Raw genomic sequence first — 23,036 nt, 5'->3', positions numbered from 1 at the left:
AAAGTGTGTCATGGCTCGCTGTATGCCGTCATGTGGCTAGCCGATGAGCCTAGAGAATTCAATCTTCCTACACTTCTGCAGAGGCGTATTACTTATATGCCAGAGAAGTTGCCTAGCAAGTACGGCGTTCATTCTGAAGAGTACTTACCAATACGTACCGTAACGCCGGTAGTGGCAGGAATGTGCACTGTTTGGAAACACGTACTGAAGTGAGCGTTTTTCTTCCTGTCGGGAAATGGGTAGAGGGTTAAGACGATTACTTACGTATTTGTTGACATTAACTTCGACGGTCAACATGGACACGGGGCATTTGATTTATGTTGTGGAATGTTGCCGTACGCAACCGATGATAACAAATACCCTGCTTACGACTTGCCCGCGCAAAACACAGTTCGAAAGAGGTTATGGTAGCTCACAGACCGTACAGACCGGCATCTGTTGCTACGACGTTCAAGTTATACCGTACACGTTCTCAAGTTCAGATTGAACGCCTTGATTAATAGGCAACTTCTCTGATATAAAAGCTGAAACTCGCTTCAAATCGCTGACTCACAACAGTGACGTCATGACACACTTTGAAATAAACACCCAATATGTATGTTAGTCTGTCTGTCCTGTTTGTCTGTCTGTCTTATCTATCTGTTCTGTTTGCCTGTCTGTCTGTCCTGTTTGTCAATGTTTCTGTTTGTTTGTTTGTTTGTTTGTTTGTTTGAAGTACATAGAAGTACATTGTCAAAAGTACAAATATTTTATAATATAACTTATACTCAAACAATTGGCCTATTTTTTGCAATGCATTTACAACAAATCTCCAAGCATTTTGTACATCTTAGAAGCCTCGATGAAACTGTAAGCAACAGTGTTTGTTCTGTTAACTGTTTCACATATTCGTTGTTGGACATTTTCTGTTCTTTCAAATAATCGATTCATTTTACTACAGCGAAGCTGACTTTTATGGCAGAATTGGAGTTATTGAAATAATGGAGACTGGCGTAAAATAAGTGATAAAAGGGTTTTGGCATGTACTGTGGTTCCCACCTCCAAACACGTGCATTAACCCAACATGCATGGCGTGATTCTTGAAGCCTCAATCTTGCCATTATTCCCTGCATGCCTAGATACCCTGTTAGATAAATTAGATTATTATGGAATTAAAGGTGTTGCACACCAATGGTTTCACTCATATCTCGTAGATAGGCAACAGAAAGTTGAAATCAAAACAACTGTGAAATCTGCATTGACATGGGGAACTATTAATAATGGAATTCCTCAAGGATCAATATTAGGTACCTTATTTTTTCTAGTGTTTATAAATGATCTTGCCCCCCCTAAGAAAAGATGTAGGTCATCCCATATTATTTGAAGATGACACAAGTACTGGGTGTTCATTTCAAAGTGTGTCATGACGTCACTGTTGTTGGGTCACCGATTTGAAGCGAGTTTCAGCTGATATGTTAGAGAAGTTGCCTATTATTTAAGGCGTTCTTCAATCTGAACTTGAGAACGTGTACAGTATAACTTGAACGTCGTAGCAACAGATGGCGGTCTGTACGGTCTGTGAGCTACCATAACCTCTTTCGAACTGTGTTTTGCGCGGGCAAGTCGTAAGCAGGGTATTTGTTATCATCGGTTGCGTACGGTAACATTCCACAACACAAATCAAATGCTCCGTGTTCATGTTGACCGTCGAAGTTAATGTCAACAAATACGTAAGTAATCGTCTTAACCCTCTCCCCATATCCCGACAGTACGTATTTCCAAACAGTTCACATTCCTGCCACTACCGGCGTTACCGTACGTATCGGCACGTACTCTTCAGAATGAACGCCGTACTTGCTAGCCAACTTCTCTGCCTCTTAGATTATACACCTGAGCTGCGGAAGTGTAGGAAGATTGAATTCTCTAGGCTCATCAGCTAGCCACATGACGGCATACAGCGAGCCAAGACACATTTTGAACTGAACACCCAGTATAGTAATTACAGGCAATAACTCCAACACATTCCAATCCTCAACAGAGGAAATTCTCTTTAAAATATGTGACTGGTCCTCAGTCAATAAATTAGTATTAAATTGTAACAAAACTAACATAATTCAATTTAAATCATGTCCAAATTCAACGTCGCAAATTTCTAGCGCAATAATTAATAATAGATCCCTATTAGAAACAACAACAACCAAATTTCTTGGCTTAAAAATCGATAATGTGTTAAATTGGAAAAATCATATTAAAGAAATTACCCCCAAACTAAATTCAGCTTGTTTTGCTATTAGATCTATGCAAAAGATAGTAAATATCAATACCTTAAAAACAATATACTTTGCATACTTCCACTCGGTAATGAGTTTTGGAATAATATTCTGGGGAAATTCCACAGATAGTAACAATATATTTCTATTACAAAAAAGAGTAATTAGAATAATAGTAGGTGCCAAATCTAGGGAATCGTGTAGGGCTATTTTCAAAAAACTACAAATAATGCCCATGGCTTGTCAGTATATCTCTTCATTAATAACCTTCCTCGTATGTAATCGTGAAAACTTTGTAACTAATTCAACAGTTCATAGCATAAATACACGTCAAAAAATGACTTTCATACTCTATCGGCAAGTCTATCGTGCTATCAAAAAGGAGTGCGTTATATGGCAGTAAACATTTTTAATAGCCTCCCTATCGATATAAAAAATGAAACTCAAAACATAAAATTATTTAGGGCCGAATTAAAGAAGTACCTAATTTCTCACGCCTTCTATTCTGTAGGTGAATTCATGACATTTAATAACACTTCATGAAATTGATACTAAAACTTTGTGTTGTACTAGTAGACTATATTGTAAATCTCGTCTATTATATTTCATCTAGACTGTGACTATAAATTAAGACTTTATAATAGTATTAAGTTTTTTGACTTGTTGCATATTCTAGCTGTAAGCATGTATGAATACCATGGAATGTTAATAAATACAATACAATACAATACCTACACAACTGAGTTAGTGTATCCTATCAGCCACACTATTGCCTTTTGCATTTCAGAGATGATGGAATGTACTGAGTTTATGGAACCGACTATGAATTGGCATGATTGCAGAACCTCGTATAAAAAAGGCGCATTGGCTTACCCGGTATATAAGCAGCATGAGTTTCATATTCCATTAATTCTACGATAGTCCAGAAACTTAAAAGTTTAAAGATAAATGTGCTACACTAGAAGTAGTATGGAAAATGTTACATGGATTTATTCCAGAATTTCCTTTTTCATGAGATAAGCTTGGCAACAAATAAAACGAGCTGTAAAGTAGACCTTAATTTAAATGGTACACTCAACGTCTCGAGTTTTAAAGCATAATTACAGAACAAATGAGAAACTAGAAGCGTGGAAGTAAAATTGTTTGTGAGCCGCTCCCCGTCCTGCTAATTTTGTGTATGAGTGGAGAGGAATCTTGTGCGGTCCTGCATTAAGTACGCTTGACAATTTGCATCCCAGCGTGTAGTGTAGCCCCGTAGTGATACGGCGACATGAAATATGCCGTAGTCTGACCATCGCTTTGCCAACTTAGAGGCGTTCCAGCAGTCAGAAGCACCAAAATGGCTTTAGTCTGTTTCCCTTTTTGTTGCGCTGCTTGCAGTTTGCAAATAAAAACTGTATATTGCTAGTCTAAAGTATTCGTACACTATGAACATAGTCACAGTGGAGAACGTCAGGTTGGTAGGCAAGTAGGTAGTTAGGTAGTAGTAGTAATAATAATAATAATAATAATAATAATAATATCTTTATTAGCCACTAAAAATATGATTATAATAGGCTTTGTTAAAAGAAACTCAGATACGTATATTACAAATTAAGACAAGCTCATTCATCCCTACAATAAAGTGAGCCACACTGAAAAGTGGACCGGACTAAGGAGGAGTGACTCGAACTGAGGAGTGGACTGGACTGAAGAGAAGTGGGCGGAACTGAAGAGGAGGTGGGCGAAACTGAAGAGGAGTTGGCCTGACTGAAGAAGAGTGGACCGGACTGAAGAGAAGTGGACCTGACTAAGGAGGAGTGACTCGAACTGAGGAGTGGACTGGACTGAAGAGAAGTGGGCCAGACTGAAGAGGAGTGGGCCAGACTGAAGAGGAGTGGACCGGACTGAAGAGAAGTGGACCTGACTAAGGAGGAGTGACTCGAACTGAGGAGTGGACTGGACTGAAGAGAAGTGGGCCAGACTGAAGGAGGAGTGGGCCGGACTGAAAAGGAGTGGACCGGACTAAGGAGGAGTGACTCGAACTGAGGAGTGGACTGGACTGAAGAGAAGTGGGCCGGACTAAGGAGGAGTGACTCGAACTGAGGAGTGCACTGGACTGAAGAGAAATGGGCCGGACTGAAGAGGAGTGGGCCGGACTGAAAAGGAGTGGACCGGACTAAGTAGGAGTGACTCGAACTGAGGAGTGGACTGGACTGAAGAGAAGTGGGCCGGACTGAAGAGGAGTTGGCCGGACTGAAGAGGAGTGGGCCGGACTGAAGAGGAGTGGGCCGGACTAAGGAGGACTCGAACTGAGGAGTGGACTGGACTGAAGAGAAGTGGGCCGGACTGAAGAGGAGTGGGCGAAACTGAAGAGGAGTTGGCCGGACTGAAGAAGAGTTGACCGGACCGAAGAGAAGTGGGCCTGACTCAAGCGGAGTGGGCCGGACTGAAGAGGAGTGGGCCGGGGTGAAGAGGAGTTGGCCGGGCTGAAGAGAAGTGGGTCGGACTGAAGAGGAGTGGGCCAGGCTGAAGAGGAGTAGACCGGGCTGAAGAGTTGACCGAATTGAAGAGTGGACCGGACTGAAGTGGAGTGGGCCATATTGAAGAGAAGTGGGCCGGGCTGAAGAGTGGACCGGACTGAAGAGGAGTGGACCAGATTGAAGAGAAGTGGGCCTGACTGAAGCGGAGTGGGCCGGACTAAAGTGGAGTGGACCATATTGAAGAGAAGTGGGCCAGATTGAAGAGAAGTGGGCCTGACTCAAACGGAGTGGGCCGGAGTGAAGAGGAGTGGGCCGGGGTGAAGAGGAGTTGGCCGGGCTGAAGAGAAGTGGGCCGGGCTGAAGAGAAGTGGGCCGGACTGAAGAGGAGTGGGTCGGACCGAAGAGGAGTGGGCCAGGCTGAAGAGGAGTAGACGGGCTGAAGAGTTGACCGAATTGAAGAGTGGACCGGACTGGAGTGGGCCATATTGAAGAGAAGTGGGCCGGACTGAAGAGGAGTGGGCCGGGCTGAAGAGTGGACCGGACTGAAGCGGAGTGGACCAGATTGAAGAGAAGTGGGCCTGACTCAAGCGGAGTGGGCCGGACTGAAGAGGAGTGGTCCGGGCTGAAGAGTGGACCGGACTGAAGTGGAGTGGACCATATTGAAGAGAAGTGGACCAGATTGAAGAGAAGTGGGCCTGACTCAAGCGGAGTGGGCCGGAGTGAAGAGGAGTGGACCGGACTGAAGCGGAGTGGACCATATTGAAGAGAAGTGGACCTGACTGAAGAGGAGTGAGCCGGGCTGAAGAGGAGTGGGTCGGCCTACTGCTATCGTTCAGACTGGACTGGATTGGGTAGTTAGATTGATAAGAGAATAATTATGTATGTGGCAGGTAGATCACAGGATTTTACATCGCAATTGCGCAGTGGACTCGATGAAACAAAGCGATGCGTTATTAACCATAAAAATCCTAACTGTATAGGTATGATTTACGATTATTTGTAGTCTCCTGGACTCTGTGTCATAAAATGCTTCGAACAACGCAGACAGGTTTGTTTACCGTGATGTTGCTAATTTAAACACGGACACTGTTTTACAGCGTGTGAAAATTTCTTATATACTCCATCTTTCAATTTACCCATAATTATACATCGCAAGGATTTAGAGCTTGGTCACGGTGGGCACATAATCCTCAACTAACCACAGAGTCGCCTGACGTCTAACAAAGATTGTTCATTATAAATGTTTAGTATGCATAATTGCGTTGTCCTGTGTGAAAACGGATCTGTTTACTTCGGTTAATTGCAGCAGGGTTTCGATGTGTGGGAAAGAAAACAGTTATAGCGAAGTAATGTATAATTACAAACAAACAAGAGAAATAGAAATAAAATAATACAAACAAGATAAAAAAGGAGATACAGTAGTACTAACAAAATTTGAGACCGAATGAGCAGCGCTCGTGTTCGGTCGCAGTTCAGATATAATATTAATAGGCCTATAAGAGAAAATAAAATAAAATAAAATAAAAAATAAAGTTAAAATTACAGTTACAGAAATTATATAATACAATATTAAATAAGAGAAATATAGAAAATAAAATAAAAATAAATAAGTAAAATAAAATAGGAACTAAAATTTAAATTACAGCGGCAATGGAATTATATAATATAATATTAACACTAGAGAAGAATAATATCGCACATGAAAAGTAGGAATATATATATATATATATATATATATATATATATATATTATTTTCAAAATTATAGAATACAAATATAATATACTGTAGGTTGATTAATTCATACACATAGGCTATAAATATTTATTTAATCAAATTGAAGATATTAACACGTTTCTAATTTTCTTGTTATATGTTAGTGGGTTACATGTTAGAAGTTCTGGATGTAATTTAGCTAAAGCATTGTACAACCGAGGGCCAAAATTAATGCTATGCTTTAGACCAGCAGATGTGATGTGAGACATTTAGTGCCGTATTCATAGACATTTTTAGCGCGGGCTTCCGGTGGATGATCAGCGTTTTTCGTATTCATAAACCAGTGTTAGCGATAGGATATGATTTGAAATCTGTACAAGTAACCAGTGGATAGCCGGGGCTAGCTTAGTACGCTGGTAGCGCGTGCTGCGAAATGTCTATGAATAGCACCCTTAGGTTCTACTAATGTTGAATTAATATTTCGTCTTGTGTCATAATTATGTGTCTGTAATACAAACTTATTACGATTTTTATGATAAAATTTTAACAGCGTATACTTATAAATTTGTTCGATATTAAATACATTAAATTCAGAATAAATTAATTTAGTTGGATAATCGAAACGTTTCTTCAAACAAATTTTAATTATTCGTTTTTGTAGTAAATTTAACGGACTAAGATTAATTTTTGTACTTCCATCCCAAACAATTATACCATATTGAATGATAGACTGAATAATGGCCAAATAAACATTTCGTAGAACTCTAATGGGTAAGTAGCATTGAAGATTAACGAATTTATAAATTGTTTTACGAAGCCTCTTACAAAGATAAGTAATGTGATGAGGCCATTTTAAATTCTGATCGATAATGATACCGAGATATTAAGGGAAACTTTTAACTAGCGCTTGAGATGCAGTGAAATTTACACAATGTGTTAAAGAAAGCAATGTTTGTATTCAATAACGTCAAAACTTGTTTTAGAAAATTAATTTCTCTTTTACCAATTGCTACATTGGAAATTTAAAAAGTGGATGGAAGTATATAATCGGGCAAATTAACGGCTACCTTTGGTCATTTAGATTCACACGAACATGAAAAATATTAAAAAATATTTCATATAAACAAATAAAATAGTCCCGGCTATGTTACGTTTGAAAGGATTACTATTCTAACATCACGTGGGTTCCTAATAGCCCCTTTAGTGTCAAATACAGAATTACTATTAAATTTTGCTATCCATCGCCTTGGTGTCTGTAGTTGGGAAGAAAAGTTAAATAAAGAATTACAATTATTTATTATCATTTCATCGTCTCTGAATAACCTATGTAGTTTAAAAGAGACGTTAAATAAAGAATTGCAATTAAAATTATGATCTCATAGTCCCTGAATAGCCTCTCTTACTTAAAAGGTGAATGAAATAAATAATTACAACTACAATTATCATCTCATAGTTTCTGAGTAGCCTCTCTTTCTAAAAGAAGCGTTAAATAAAGAATTGCAATTTACGATCTCATTGTCTCAGAATAGCCTGTGTAGTTTAAAGAGACGGTAAATATAAAGAATTGCAATTACAATAATTATGATCTCATTGTCCCTGAGTAGCCTCTCTTTCTAAAAGGGATGTTAAAAAAGGAAATGCAATTATCATCTCATAGTTTCTGAATAGCCTCTATTTCTAAAAGGGATGTTAAAAAAGGAATTGCAATTATCATCTCATAGTCTCTGACTAGCCTCTCTTGCTTAAAACGTAACTTAAATAAATAATTACAATTACAATTATTATCTCATAGTCTCTGAATGGCCTCTCTTCCTTCTAAAGCAACTAAAACAAATAATTATAAATGAGGACCGTTTTTGCAAAACTTGCTAACTGAAAAAACTAAATTTTACAGGAGAGACAAAAACTGAATGAAGACAAATAGGTTATAGGTGCAAACATCACACTTTGACACAATATAATGAAGAAAAATAATTCAATTTTACTAAGATAACTTTAACATCGTGTAGAGGCCTGCTTTATGTTAACGAATCCACCAAAATCTCAATTTTCCAGATTTTGCAGTTAGCAAGTTTTGCAAAAACGGTCCTATCATCTCCTAGTTTCTGAATAGCCTCTCTTGCTTAAATGTAACTTAAATAAATCATTATAATTGCAATTTATCATCTCATAATCTTCAGAAAGCATGTGTAGGTTAAAAGGACATTAAATAAAGAATTAAAATTACAATTATCATCATCTAATCTCCTCTGAATGTCCCGCGCCGTGGCGTCGCGGTCTAAGGCATCCCGCCTAGGACTCACGTTACGGAATGCGCGCTGGTTCGAGTCCTCAGGGGGGAAGAAATTTTCTCATGAAATTTCGGACAGTGTATGGGACCGGTGCTCACCCAGCATCGTGATGTACTTGGGAAGCTATGATAGGTAGCGAAATCCGGTTGCGAATACCAGCTATAACGGCTGGGGGGGATCATCGTGCTAACCACACGATACCTCCATTCTGGTTGGATGATCGTCCACCTCTGCTTCGGCATGTGGGCGTGAGGCCAACAGCCGGCTGGTCGGTCTAGGCCCTTCACGGGCTGTAGCACCACGGATTAATCTCCTCTGAATAGATTATGTAGTTCAAAAGGAATATTAAACAAATAATTACAATTACAATTTCATCTCATCATTTTTGGATGAATTCTGTAGTTTAAAATGAGGGGTGGGGGAAATACGTAATTCAAAATAGTAGTCAAAGAAAGAATTAAAATTACAATTATCATCTCTTCGTCTATGAATAGCTTCTGTAATTTAAAGTAAAAGTCAAATAAAGATTTAGGATTAGCAGTAATATTTTTTTGTTCTGTGAATAGCTTCTGTAATTGAAAAATGAAAGTTACAGAAAGAGTTAAAATTACAATCATTATCTCATTGTCCACTCGTTAGTCTCTGTAGTTTAAAATAGAATTACAATTAATTATAATTACCTCGTCGTCTATGAATAGCCTCCTAGTTACCAATATAAATTAAATGTATAATTACAATTACAATTACATTTCGCCGCCTATGAATAATGAATAGTCTCTGAAGTTTAAAAGTGAAAGTGAGCGTAGAAAAAGACGAATGCTGTAAAGTGTATAAGCTGCACTTGTTTGTGGTGAGTGGAGACATCGACGCCTGCCTCCGGCACGTGTTGGAGCACTGCTGCTCCCTGCACGGTCGATATCTTCAGCTGTTTATTACGTTCACGCAATTCTTTATCCACTGAGGAAATTATTTTAGTTTAGACCAGATTTATGGTGGATGCGTTCATGCATGAGCGAGTGCGTGCACCCACGCAAGGCTTTATTAAGACGAGCTGACTGAAAGGTCACACAAGTGTCCATCCCCGTCCAAGTTCCCAACTTTGTCGTATGTTTCTAAAGCCCTCTCCTCCAGAACTTGCTACGGTGTCCCACGATGGAAGCGAGGCGAACTCTAGACGCAGGCAAGTGTAAATCATCCCTCCGGCTGCTCAGGGATAGAGCACAGCGTTCTTACCCTGCTGGTTCTTTTTAGTCTCTTCTTTAAAGTAAGATGGCTGTTAATGTGTTTGAAAAATTATAAAAATTGCCTCAAATCAGATTGCCATAGATTTAGACCAAATTCATAGGAGGAGTTATAAGAGGACGTGGGGGGGCACTGCCCTCCCAAACTTGTCTCGACTCTTTTTTTTTCTATTAATGTTAGAAAATACTGAATTCGAAAGACCTTTTTTGCTTTTGTTTATGATTAAGTTTCTATGCTTAAATTGGTGAATTAATGTCTTCAGATCATATGTCTGGACTACAATATTTATTTTAAATTTCTGAATGTATAAGAATTTCTATACCGGTACCTCATTTGAGGAATAGAAGCATTGTAATGTTCAATTATATGTGTATTTTCAAATATATGTTTTTTCCCCCCTTTCTGTATTTTTTTTCTTTATCAAACTAAACACACAACCTTCATATAAAACTTAGTACAGAAACTGCAACTGCAGTCGAAACAGAAGACTGGCGCCTATTGTAATCGAATTACCAGATTTTAGAAAGAGAAGGTAGTTACGCTCTCACTTGCACACAGTGTAGGCATGGCAGTTTTCTGTGGTTTGTGAAAAGTGTAAACTCCATTATGTCATATGAGAATATGAGAAGTAAACTCGGTTAAACATTTGGATTTAAATTGAACGATCATGGAGACGTGCTTGACAGAAAAAAAAATTGGTGTTTAGTAATGCAGGAAACGTTGTTACTAAACGTAGAGCGGCACTTAATTCGGAGCATGTGAATGCACTCACATGTTTTAAATCATGGATGAAGCAGTATTAACTAGGTGAGTCTTCATACTTCTTGTTATTTATGTTTGTCTCAAAAATTCCCGGAGAAATTGACACAATAAATTATAAGCCTCATAACAAATATGTTACTAAGTAATTAAAATAGTTGTTTTGTAATATAATGATGCAATATATACAGATATACAGCATTTAATACTTATGCTTATCACCGAACACAAGTTAAATTTAACAATAATTGTGGTATATCAAGTAATCGATTAAATATTTTGATCGATCAACAGCACTAATATTTATTGATATTGGTGTTTACCTGCGAGGAATAAATATAACTATAGAAACAAAATTAAATGTGATTTTACACATCAGTGTCAAGTTTACAGGAAATAATCTATCTATGGGAAAGAAAATAAATATTCATATTCAATTCAATTCAGTTCAATTTATTAAGCATTAAACATACAGTGATAGGCTTCGTAAAAATACTCATGTGTTAGAAGTCTGCAGGTGTTCAGGCCGCCACTTAGAGAAATAAGAATAACATACTGCACAATAATGCAGAAAAAATTAAAGTGATCTCGGTATAATGTGTAACCTTAAAGACGAGATTAAATAAAATAATTAGAGTTCACATTTCGTATCTTATCTTCAGGAAGGTAAACTTCATAGCCCTGTAAAAGGGTTTCTGTTAGCACTGTTACGTAGTTTTATTCATGTTTGCAAGTGTATCTGTAAGAGAGACAAAAAGAGGAAGATTGTTTTAAGTTATGCCCTATTATAATTTGTAGTAACAGTTAAAGCCCAATATAACTATGTCCGAAACATCGCGGATATGGATGTAACACTGTAAGAAACATGCCCCCGAAAATACCTTTATTAAATGATCATATCCTGATATACTGTAACAAGATCAAGCTATAACGGGGGAAGGAGGTAAATGATGTCCCTCATAACCCCGTTATATGGGGATTCTATGGTTTTGCTTTGCCCCCACCCCCAAGGAAACGGTTCTCTCTCCGCCTATGACCAAGTGATCGTAGTTTTTTAAATATTTTTATTCTAAATAAGTAGGCTGACCATAATTCCTTGAGATAAAAACGGGACAGGAAAGCGACGGATTATGTTCTTCAAAAAATTAATTTAAAATGTTTTGTCTGACTATTACACTCTAACTACGTCATACTACTTTTGACCAATAAAACGGTACGAAAGGACGTATTTCAACCAATCATGGCTGCTTATCGCACAATTTTATCGCGTCCCTAGCATTTGTTTAATTTTATCGCGTCCCTAGCATTTGTTTCTTTGTTTGCCAACATTTGAAACTGCGTTGGTCTGGACGTCAAAATATATATATATATATATATATATATATATATATATATATATATATATATATATATATATATATAATTACAAACCACTCCAATCAATGCAGAGCAGTTTCAAATATGACTCGCATTGGCATTCAAGAACAAGAATTAATAAAAATCACTGATCATACCTATGCATCTTCTGAAATCCGATTTACAAATAAATGAAGAGCACCATTCGGAAATCCTGAATAGGTTGAATACACCATGTAGGCCTAAATCAACGAGTTCCACTTCTACTATGCACACGTCCAATATAACATCAATTGAACCACCAACCACATTCAAATTTGAAAATTGTACATTCAATAATTATTCCTTTTAAAATTATTCATTCGGAAATTCTGAATAAGTTGAATACACCATGTAGGCCTAAATCAACGAGTTCCACTTCTATTACGCACACGTTCAATATAATATCAATTGAACCACCAACCACATTCAAATTTGAAAATTGTACATTCAATAATTATTCCTTTTAAAATTATTCATGTTTATTTTTTATGTCATCGTCGTTAATTAAAACTTTTCTAACACTTGTGTATATTAGTTAGGTTATGTTACAGCTTCTGCTCTGAGAGGATAAAAAAAACTTCTGCTATATGATATTATGGATAGTCACGTATCAGAGATCGTTTAATATTAAGATTTATTGAATAGTAATCATTACAGTGTCTGTATAAAGACACTACTGCCATCTAGCATGCATCTAGCGTAATATTTGTAATGTTGAGATGGTACAATAATACATTTGAAGACAATTGTATTTTCGTAAGTCAATTACGAGTAATATTTTATTGTATTGGAGTGCTTCGTTACTTCTAATCTTTATATACTTTCTTCTAATCGTGTAATAGTCAATTAAATCCCACTCGAGTTTTGATTTTCTCTAGATAAATCTGCTCGTGTTCCACTCGCAGATTTATCGATAAAATCAAAACGTCTAGTGAGATTACTGTTGATAAAATGTTTCTACATGAAACAGCACCAAATAATCCAAATGGATTAAATAGAAATATTGATAAAATTTCATTTCATCCATACTTTACAATTAAAAACATTGTCGCATTCAATGTTTTAACTTGAACTTGCAATAGTCTTGACAGAGCACACAAAAACTTCAGCTTGATATAGGGAGGGAATTTCTTCACGATCATACACACCATCAGTGGCGAAGCTAAAGTGTAAATACTGGACAGAGTGAAAAAAATCTGCTTACCTTAATATATATTTTATAGAGCAGATGTTTCTCGGATTTTCTATCAAATTTTTTATGACACAGACGACCCTACAAGAAGATGATGACCATTCATTTTCACCCCCAAAGAGAATACAGGTACAATTGTAGGCAGTTTTATTTTACGCAGTTCGATTCTAGGATGGAGCACATCGACTCAGACTTCAGCCACCTTACAGGGTCCGCAAGAACAATGTTCACTATTTCAGGTTCTCATTGTAGGTCTATATTGTAATTTTACCAACAGAGAAAAATGAAGAAATGCCCCATGCAGTGTCTTGTCAAGTTGTATACTCCTTATAGTACGAATGTTGGCATAAATTATGGAGACGCTAGAGGGATTCGTACAATTATCGCGTAAGCATGAATCTTTAAACCGTGCTCTGCATCGTCAACAGTTTTAACAGATTAGCAATTCCCTAATGACAATAAAGTCTGGTTAGCTTCTTGCTAATTGCATTTCTAGTTTCTACGGCAACTTAAAAGTGGTGGAGGGGGTGCGGAGGAGCAATCTGCTAATGACCAACGCTGCGGTATACTTCTGCTCTCTTTCGAGTACGGAGGTGTGTGAAATAGTGTTGGCTCCACGTCTAATGAAATAGAACCTTACTTCAACACATGACGCCTTGCAGTTCAGTTTAACAGTGAAAAAACTCCAGATTTTTCTTAATACATTACTTCCGAATTCGAAATACAAACTATACATCTTGGGGCAATGCATAAGTGCAAAAACATTTTTTCAAGTCTTCTCAGTCCTGCTCGAATGGTCAAAATTGTATTTAGCTTGGGATTTTCCATCCTTTTCCTGTGCTAATCTTTCACAAGATTCATCTGGCTAATTAGCTTCTCAACCTCTGCATTTGACAATGTAGGATAAGGAAATAAAATGCCAGTTTGGAGGGATGGTCACCACATGCATTACTGAAAATCGCAACCTAAAATTTGGAATGATCATAATGAGATTTAGAATTAAAAAAAACGTAATATTTCTAATCCTTTGGAAATTGAAATAACACTCACCTCTGCCCAGAAGCGTGTAGTGTTGGAAACATTTTTCCAATCCCCAAAGTTAATTTTCCGCCACTGCATCTCAGCAACCGTTGCCGAGAAACAGAAAAACACTCGCTACTCTTGTTGTGTTTATCTGTATCAGCATGGGTAATTAAATCTTAATATTTTGCATTCAATATCACTTACGCCATTTACACCGAGCTTTCGAACTATCGCCGGCAACTTCTTCCATCCAATTTTTCAACACTATGTTTTTTCCACACATCTCTAAATTTTTGTACGTATGGAGTTTTACGCGGCATCGTTGGCATCGTTAAATAAAATATTATACTGGGTGTTCAGTTCAAAATGTGTCATGGCTCGCTGTATGCCATCATGTGGCTAGCCGATGAGCCTAGAGAATTCAATCTTCCTACACTTCCGCAGAGGTGTATAACCTAAGAGGCAGAAAAGTTGCCTAGCAAGTACGGCGTTCATTCTGAAGAGTACGTACCGATACGTACGGTAACGCCGGTAGTGGCAGGAATGTGAACTGTTTGGAAATACGTACTGTCGGGATATGGGGACAGGGTTAAGACGATTACTTACGTATTTGTTGACATTAACTTCGACGGTCAACATGGACACGGAGCATTTGATTTGTGTTGTGGAATATTACAGTACGCAACCGATGATAACAAATACCCTGCGTACGACTTGCCGGCGCAAAATACAGTTCGAAAGAGGTTATGGTAGCACACAGACCGTACAGACCGCCATCTGTTGCTACGACGTTCAAGTTATACCGTACACGTTCTCAAGTTCAGATTGAAGAACGCCTTAAATAATAGGCAACTTCTCTAACATATAAACTGAAACTCGCTTCAAATCGGTGACCCAACAACAGTGACGTCATGACACACTTTGAAATGAACACCCAGTATATATTTCTTCAAAATTGAATTAAGTAGATCAAGAATATAGCCTACTGGACACTTCGAAAATAGTCAAATCACAGTCGGTTCGAAATCTGATTTCACATTGAGCTGGAGACGTGTCTGCCAACAATGAGTTTGGTTTTAAGTTTTAAGTATGTCTGTGTTACATAAACTATAATGCGAAATGAAAAATTAAATAATTCAGTTCATTATCTATTCTCTTTATAATTAAATACATCAGTTTATCTACAAAAACAATGCGTAATATTAGATTAAGAGTTTAACGAATGCGGCACACCTTATTTGTACAACAATGGATGAGGCAGGAAACGGACGTGGTTGCACCAATTCGAGTTAACATGAAACGTTGATATTTTACACTCGTACAATGAGAAAGTGTGATAATACCAAACTAAACTCTGGTTTTTGATTAACTAACATTGTTGTCCGCAAGTCCATATAAAAACAATCATAACATCTTTACAGAAAAAAGAAACTTAAAAATATCATCTGCCTCTGCCACAATCAACAAAAAACGCCAAATAAATAGCTAGCCGCTGACGGTAAAATTCTGTAGCTGACCATAGTCCTGAAAACACCAGATTCAGCTACAAAACCGCTGACTTGGCAACACTGATTGTGTCGCTCTTACTACATTTTCAATTCATTATTCAAATATTGTACGCTAACATCAATGGAATTTTCGCTCGTGTACCAATTCGCCAATGTAGTGCAAAAAAATCCGTTTAATTTCAGCCAATCATAACCATCTACCACTGTAATGTTGTTGACTTCATATCACAATCTAGTATATACAGTCACGAAGCTCAATACGTAGAGAATATGCATCCATAGATAGTTGCTAACCACTAGGATCGCTAATATCGCCTCATCACAGACAATGCGAAGTAGTACCGGCACAGTCTATCGTTCCTAGTACCCTCACAACTAAAGCTTCGTGAATGTATATACTAGACTGTGTTCATATTGTCACTTTTTCCCTTGTCGCTTATGATTTGCAATTGTTTCTATTTTGACAGGCTACGTAAGTATTTAGAAGGCAATGGAAATAATTGCATTGTGTCTACACAAATAAAATAGTAATTAAAAAAGCGTAATACGCATTTTATTAAGATACTTTTTAGGCACAAGCTGTTTCAGATGTCTTGCTAAGTAAATCACTCTTGCCAAAGGAGTGCAAATTGAATTGACATGAATATCCCAGTTTAATTTAGAATCTGATGAAATACTCAGGGCTATATTCATAGACATTCTTAGCGTGGGCTTCCGGTGGATGATCAGCGAACTAACGTTTTTCGTATTCATAAACCAGTGTTAGCAATATGATATGATATATGAATCCTGTACAAGTAACCAGTCGATAGCCGGGGTTAGTTTAGCACGCTCATAGCGAGGACTAGCGAAATGTCTGTGAATAGCACCTATGAGTTTAACAGTGGGTAAACATTAGTTAACTCATTCATCCATTCATAGTGTTCTGCCCAAGGTCAGGTTTTCCACTGCAAACCCAGAATTCTCCAGTCTTTCCTATTTTCTGCCTTTCTCTTTGTCTCTGCATATGATCCATATATCTTAATGTCGTCTATCATCTGATATATTCTTCTGCCCCGAACTCTTCTCCCGTCCACCATTCCTTCCAGTGCATCCTTCAGTAGGCAGTTTCTTCTCAACCCAGTCAATTCCTTTTCCTCTTTCTGATCAGTTTCAGCATCATTTCTTCATCCACTCTTTCCGACACAGCTTCGTTTCTTACACTGTCTGTCCATTTCACACGCTCCATCCTTCTCCATATCCACATTTCTAATGCTTCTATTCGCTTCGCCGTAATGTCCATGTTTCTGCCCCCATACAATGCTACACTCCACACAAAGCACTTCACTAGTATCTTCCTTAATTCTTTCTCCAGAGATCCGCAAATGATGCTCCTTTTTCTATTAAAAGCTTCCTTGGCCATTGCTATTCTACTTTTGACTTCTTGGCAGCAGCTCATGTTGCTGCTTATAGTACACCCCAAGTAATTGAAGCTGTCCACTTGCTCTACTACCTCATTTTGAATTCGTAAGTTTACCTTCCTTACTTTTCTTCTTATGACCATGGTCTTCGTCTTGTTGGCATTTGTCTTCATTCCATACTGCTCACAGCTGTGGCATTACGTAATTAAAAATTCTTCAGTTTCATCAACAGTTAAACTAAAACCATTAACTTGAAACCAGTCATTTATTTCATTAAACGAGTTAGTCGTAACAACTCTAAGTCATTAAATCACAATTAGTATGATAAAGGTGTGGTGTCATCAATAAATAGTAAGAAATGATATGAAACATTATATGACATTAATCGTCCACGCCTGTGGAGTAACGGTTAGCAGTCTAGCCGCGAAACCAGGTGGCCCGGGTTCGAGTTAAAAATGTTATGTTTTATTTAACGACGCTCGCAACTGCAGAGGTTATATCAGCGTCGCCGGATGTGCAGGAATTTTGCCCCGCAGGAGTTCTTTTACATGCCAGTAAATCTACTGACATGAGCCTGTCGCATTTAAGCACACTTAAATGCCATCGACCTGGTCCGGGATCAAACCCGCAACCTTGGGCATAGAAGGCCAGCGCTATACCAACTTGCCAACCAGGTCGACTCCCGGGTTCGATTCCCGGTCGGGATAAGTTACCTGGTTGAGGTTTTTTCCGGGGTTTTCCCTCAACCCAATATGAGCAAATGCTGGGTAACTTACGGTGTTGGACCCAGGACTCATTTCACCGGCATTATCACCTTCATCTCATTCAGACGCTAAATAACCAAAGCTGTTGATAAAGCGTCGTAAAATAACCTACTAAAATAAAAAAAAATGACATTAATCATAATTAAAAACAACAAAGTGCCCAAAACAGATCCCTGAGGTACTCCATTCAAATCTTAACTCAAGGAAGCAGTCTAAATAAAGTGCTACTACCACTGATTTTAAATGTTATTTATTCTTGGTGTTTCAGGTAGCAGGTGGGAGGCGTTAGGAAGATAGCTGCCCATGATATGACCCAGTCTCGCGAGGCCTTGGCAATGATGGACGGCACCACGGTCACTTTCAGTAAACGCAGAGGTTACGTTCTCAGTCGCTGGGGGATATTTCTCATCTCGGCCCTGTTCCTAGCAGCAATAGTGGCTACAGGACTCCTGGTGTACAAGTTCGCATCCTGCACCAAGCATCAGCATGCCAGCACATACTCTGCGGACGGCACGCACAGCGATGAAAACGGCACGCACAAAGCGATATTGCCTTCACAGACCACGGAAGCCACTCCTCCGACACCAACCAAGGCCCCGAAGCTCGACGTTCGTCTACCCAGAGCGGTCAAACCCGATTCCTATACATTCAAGATAATTCCTTTTATATACGAGGGAAATTTTACGTTTGTTGGAGAAGTTTCCATTATTGTAAACGTGACAGAAGCTACGTCAAATATTACACTTCATTTTAATGATATGAAGATCCACCAGGATACTGTAATTGTTGAAGAATATGTTGTATCAAAAGATGGAAGCCAGACAGGTGAGAAATATAGCTTAATTAAACAATATATACCTTTGTCACTAAAATTTTAGATGCTTTAGCTTTCCCTGGATGCAACTAACTCATGATCTTAGAAATGTCACTTGTAACCCTTTGCTTCTGACTCCCATAGATGTAAGAGGTCAACGAACTTAGGTCCGTCTCGCTAGGTGAACTAACCCTCTTTTCTCTCTGGCTAATACGTCGCAATCTGCTCGCATCGTTCAGTGACTTTAAATTAGTGGTCTTTAAATTAAATGTACACGAAAATCGTTCACGTTATTTAAATATGTCAGAGGGATAAATGATTCTTTATTAGATTTTCTATCAATATGGACAAAAATCACGATTCTATCAGCAACAGTTACTGAATAAGAGGGTGGTCAACATTTGAAAAAAAAAATTCTGAGAAAACTATAAACTTCCCACCAATATGGTATTACTGCTTTTTGCTACATACGATATGAGCTATTCGCTCTGAAAATCTGCAGGGATATTTCACCCCTTGAGGCGCCGCTACTGCTAGATAGTAGACACGTTAAAGAATATAGTTCAAAAAATATATGATTGATTTACTTTTTACGGTACTTATTTTCTGTCCAGAAGGAAAGAAGATTTCCATAGACAGATTCAGCAATGACACAGCCAGACAGTTCTTCATCATTCATTTGAAAGAAACTCTGACAGCAGGCCAACAATACCAAATCAGCATGGAGTACCTCGGGAACCTCAACGACATCCTGCAAGGGTTTTACAGGAGCTCATACACTGTTAACAATCAGACAAGGTAATGCAGTCCATTATCTGTTGCCTTAGATATAAAAAGTAATCACAGAAAAGAGGATAGGTATAATAATGAAACACACACATACTACAGATTAAGTTTGAAATTACTGAAATTCAATGTTTCTTTATGGTTTCAAAGAGGGAAAATGGTTATAAATATACTTACAGAAGATTTTCATACGTACAGTTCACTGCTGTAGGAACGAATAATGACAGAATCTTTTACGTTTATATAATATAAACTATTTGATCGCTTAATCCAAGTTTTCTCATATTTAAAAATATAATTTTATTGCTCAAGCAATAAAATTTTACAATTTATAATGAACACATACACGGTGAACCGTAAATAATGTCATTAATTTCAGGGTTTATTCTTTGAGATATTTAAAACAAACAAGTTTAATACAATTTTGTTCGTTTTTGCATCCTTTTCGAGATAAAAATTGTTTTACATGAAAAAGTGCATAGCGTATTTTAGAAAAGCCAGTTATTGGATTCCCAAAATGCTCACAAGCAAACATTCTGATAGGGGTAGATAAAAAAGTAAAATATTTTTCCTCCACATGTTAATAATGTCAAAAGAAGTGCTTACACAAATTTTGGCCACTCGACCGCAATTACGAGGCCGTCCAGAAAGTGATTTTCCCTGTGGCCGTTTACAGAAAAAAGCACAATTGCATGGAAAGATTTATTGAAACAGATACAGCAACTGTTGCGTTATTTGTCAACATATCCCTCACTGGAATTGAGACATTTGTTATACAATGGGATCAATTTTTGTGTCGTAGAAGTCAGCCGCCTGGGATCGGACCAGCGTTTGACAACCATCTGCACCTCTCTGTCGATACCATGATATGACAGATGTCTCAGTTCCGGTGGGGAAAAGGTTTTAAAATAGCCCAACAATTGATGTGTCTGTTCCAATAAATTTTTCTAATGAAATTGTGTTTTCTTTCTGTTAACGGCCACTGACGAACTTATTTTTACAGCCCTTGTAATTGCGGTCGAGTGGCCAAAATTTGTATAAGCACTTCTTTTCACATTATTAACATGGTGAAAAAAAAAATAACTTTATCTGTCCCCATCAGAATGTTTGCTTGTCAGTCAATTTAAGAGAGCAGTATATTACGATAATAAATGATTGAAATAATTTTAGTTTTGTCCTTTAAATGTGCAGAAATTTAATCCGAATAAATGTAATTTTTTGTTCGGCAAAGAAATTTTTCAATATTGCATTTGATTGGATTAAATTTCTGCTGTTCCCTTTCATTTGATACCACTTTCATGTATCTGAGTGTTATTTAACGAAAACTATTCATGTCTGCAATAGCAAAGCTCATTTGTAATAACACAGTATTATTTAAATGAAATAATATTATTTGATGTTTTAATTGTGATTTAATCAAAGATTTTTATATGTAATTTGTTTCGTAGTTCAAAGAAAGTGTATTTCACATTTAAAGTCGCCACTCGGTCTAGCTCCCAGAGCGCTGGACTTATAATCCTGTTGACCTGGGTTCGATCCTGATGTACTCCCGATTTATAACTTGTGTTGTCAAGCCCATGGTCCAGGTAACACAGAGGTTTCCTTCGAGAAGCTCCGGTTCCCCTGTAGCATCCCAACAAATCTCCATAATTATCTCATCTCATTGCAGGTGTAGTGTAGACTAGCCTCCTTGGCGCGCCCTGGACAATGACTTTGTCTGTAAATTGGTCTACACAACTGGATTCATATGGGTTAATGACGAGCAGTCAAGTGCCTGCGATTAGTAATCTATATATAAAAGAGTCAGAAAGTATCCGAACTTCGAGTGGCAACGCCATGCTCTATAGGCAATTTCTCTGCCTTGTCCGTGTCGTATTTGGCCTATTCTCCAGGCGTACATACTCAGTGTGCCGACCGATCAAAGGGGAAAGTAATGCTTTAAGTATTCTTCGATATCCAGGGTCTCGTACATTTCGAATTTATTCCTGGAGGTCGAACTGTGAGTAAGGAGACGCATGTTGCAATTCTTCGACGTCTTCGTGATGTAGCTCGACGAAAAAGACCCAATTTGTGGCAAGGACAAAATCCCAGCACATCGGTCGCTCTTAGTAAGCGAATTCCTCCCACAATACAAAATACCTGTCCATCCACAGCCACCATGTTCTCCAGATTTTACTCCATCAGATTTCTAGCTACAGTGAAATCTCTCTTTACGGACACCCCCAATATCCGGACACTCCTCAGATAAGGACAGATTTTTATGTCCCAACTGAGATAATATAGAAATAATGATAAGTGTACGGACACTCTCAGACACGGACACGGACAGCTGTTTCACAGTCCTAAAGCTTCCTTCACTATCTGACTTCAAGATCTAATGTGTTACAAAAATGTAAAATTTATACAGAAATTACTTAACATGAAAGAAGACAATAAGGGTCTCGTAGGTTACCATTAGCCCAGCCGGCTACCCCTTGTTAGCTGGAAGCGGGTGGATAAACAAAGTCATAAAATTTAACCTATCTGATGGGTCCAAGATTTCCGCGATCGTGAAATTGTATTCGACACATGATAGGGTTAGTAGGATTATTCTCTTCACTTCAATCAGTTGTTCTGTTTCGAGAGACATGGCACCTGAACGTAAAGGTTAAGTTGAAAACTGTAAATTAAAGTATTGCATAGCTGTAGCCCTAGAATAAAATTGCATGGCACAGTACTGTATTTACCTTTTTCGGTCTTATCTACTGTAGTTCAAAGTTGCAAAGAATTTACTGCAGTATACTGTTTTTAGAATTAAAGCGTGAAGGGATACATAATACATATTATAAATTTACTGTTACTTTGGGAAGCATCCCTCCCAATAAAGGACACCTCCCAGACGCGGACAGATTGTTACGTCCCTTCGATGTCCGTAGAGGAGAGGTTTCACTGTATTTGCAAAGGTCAAATGCCTACTCAAGGAATGGCGGTTTGCGTCAGCCGAAGAGGTAAAAATTCATGCGACGCGCGCTCTGCGGGAAGTTACCAAAGATGGGCTGCAGGAAAGTTTCGAGAAGTGGTATGGACGCTGGCAGAAGTGTGTCACTGCTCAGGGGGCGTAGGCTACTTTGAAGGTGGTGCTGTGTAAATGGTTACATGTCATCTGCAACAAAAGTATCCAACACACATGTTCGGTTACGTTTTGACTCTACTGGTGTGTGTATACAGGGTGATTCACTAGGATTTACTGTTCCTTACGGAGCTTATTTCCGAAGATATTCTGAGCAAAAAATGTCATACAAACTTTTGTCCTAATCTCAGTATTTTCAAAGTTACATGAATTTGAAGTTGTTAGCAAAATACTTTTTTCTTTAGTTTCAAGGGTAAACACGTTTTTAGCTTCAGAATACTAGCTAATTACAGAAATGATGCTTCTGAATACATTCTTTATCTG

General features: G+C 38.0%; 1 protein-coding gene across 5 annotated transcripts in view; it reads left to right on the top strand.

Annotated features, from left to right (window-relative positions):
• LOC138704605 (aminopeptidase N-like) overlaps positions 1 to 23,036 on the top strand; it is a 962,131-nt gene that overhangs the window by 896,372 nt on the left and 42,723 nt on the right. For all 5 annotated transcript variants that reach the window (XM_069832678.1, XM_069832676.1, XM_069832677.1 and 2 more), the window contains 2 exons: positions 18,272 to 18,828; positions 19,432 to 19,615. In XM_069832678.1, the coding sequence (XP_069688779.1) occupies positions 18,312 to 18,828; positions 19,432 to 19,615 (701 nt within the window). In that variant the 5' untranslated portion in view covers positions 18,272 to 18,311. The remainder of the gene's footprint in view (positions 1 to 18,271; positions 18,829 to 19,431; positions 19,616 to 23,036) is intronic.

The sequence above is a fragment of the Periplaneta americana genome, chromosome 8 (genome assembly GCF_040183065.1).
Source record: "Periplaneta americana isolate PAMFEO1 chromosome 8, P.americana_PAMFEO1_priV1, whole genome shotgun sequence".
NCBI lineage: Eukaryota > Metazoa > Arthropoda > Insecta > Blattodea > Blattidae > Periplaneta > Periplaneta americana.
The sequence above is the reverse complement of the archived record's forward strand: the minus strand, read 5'-3'. Positions and strand labels throughout refer to the sequence as shown.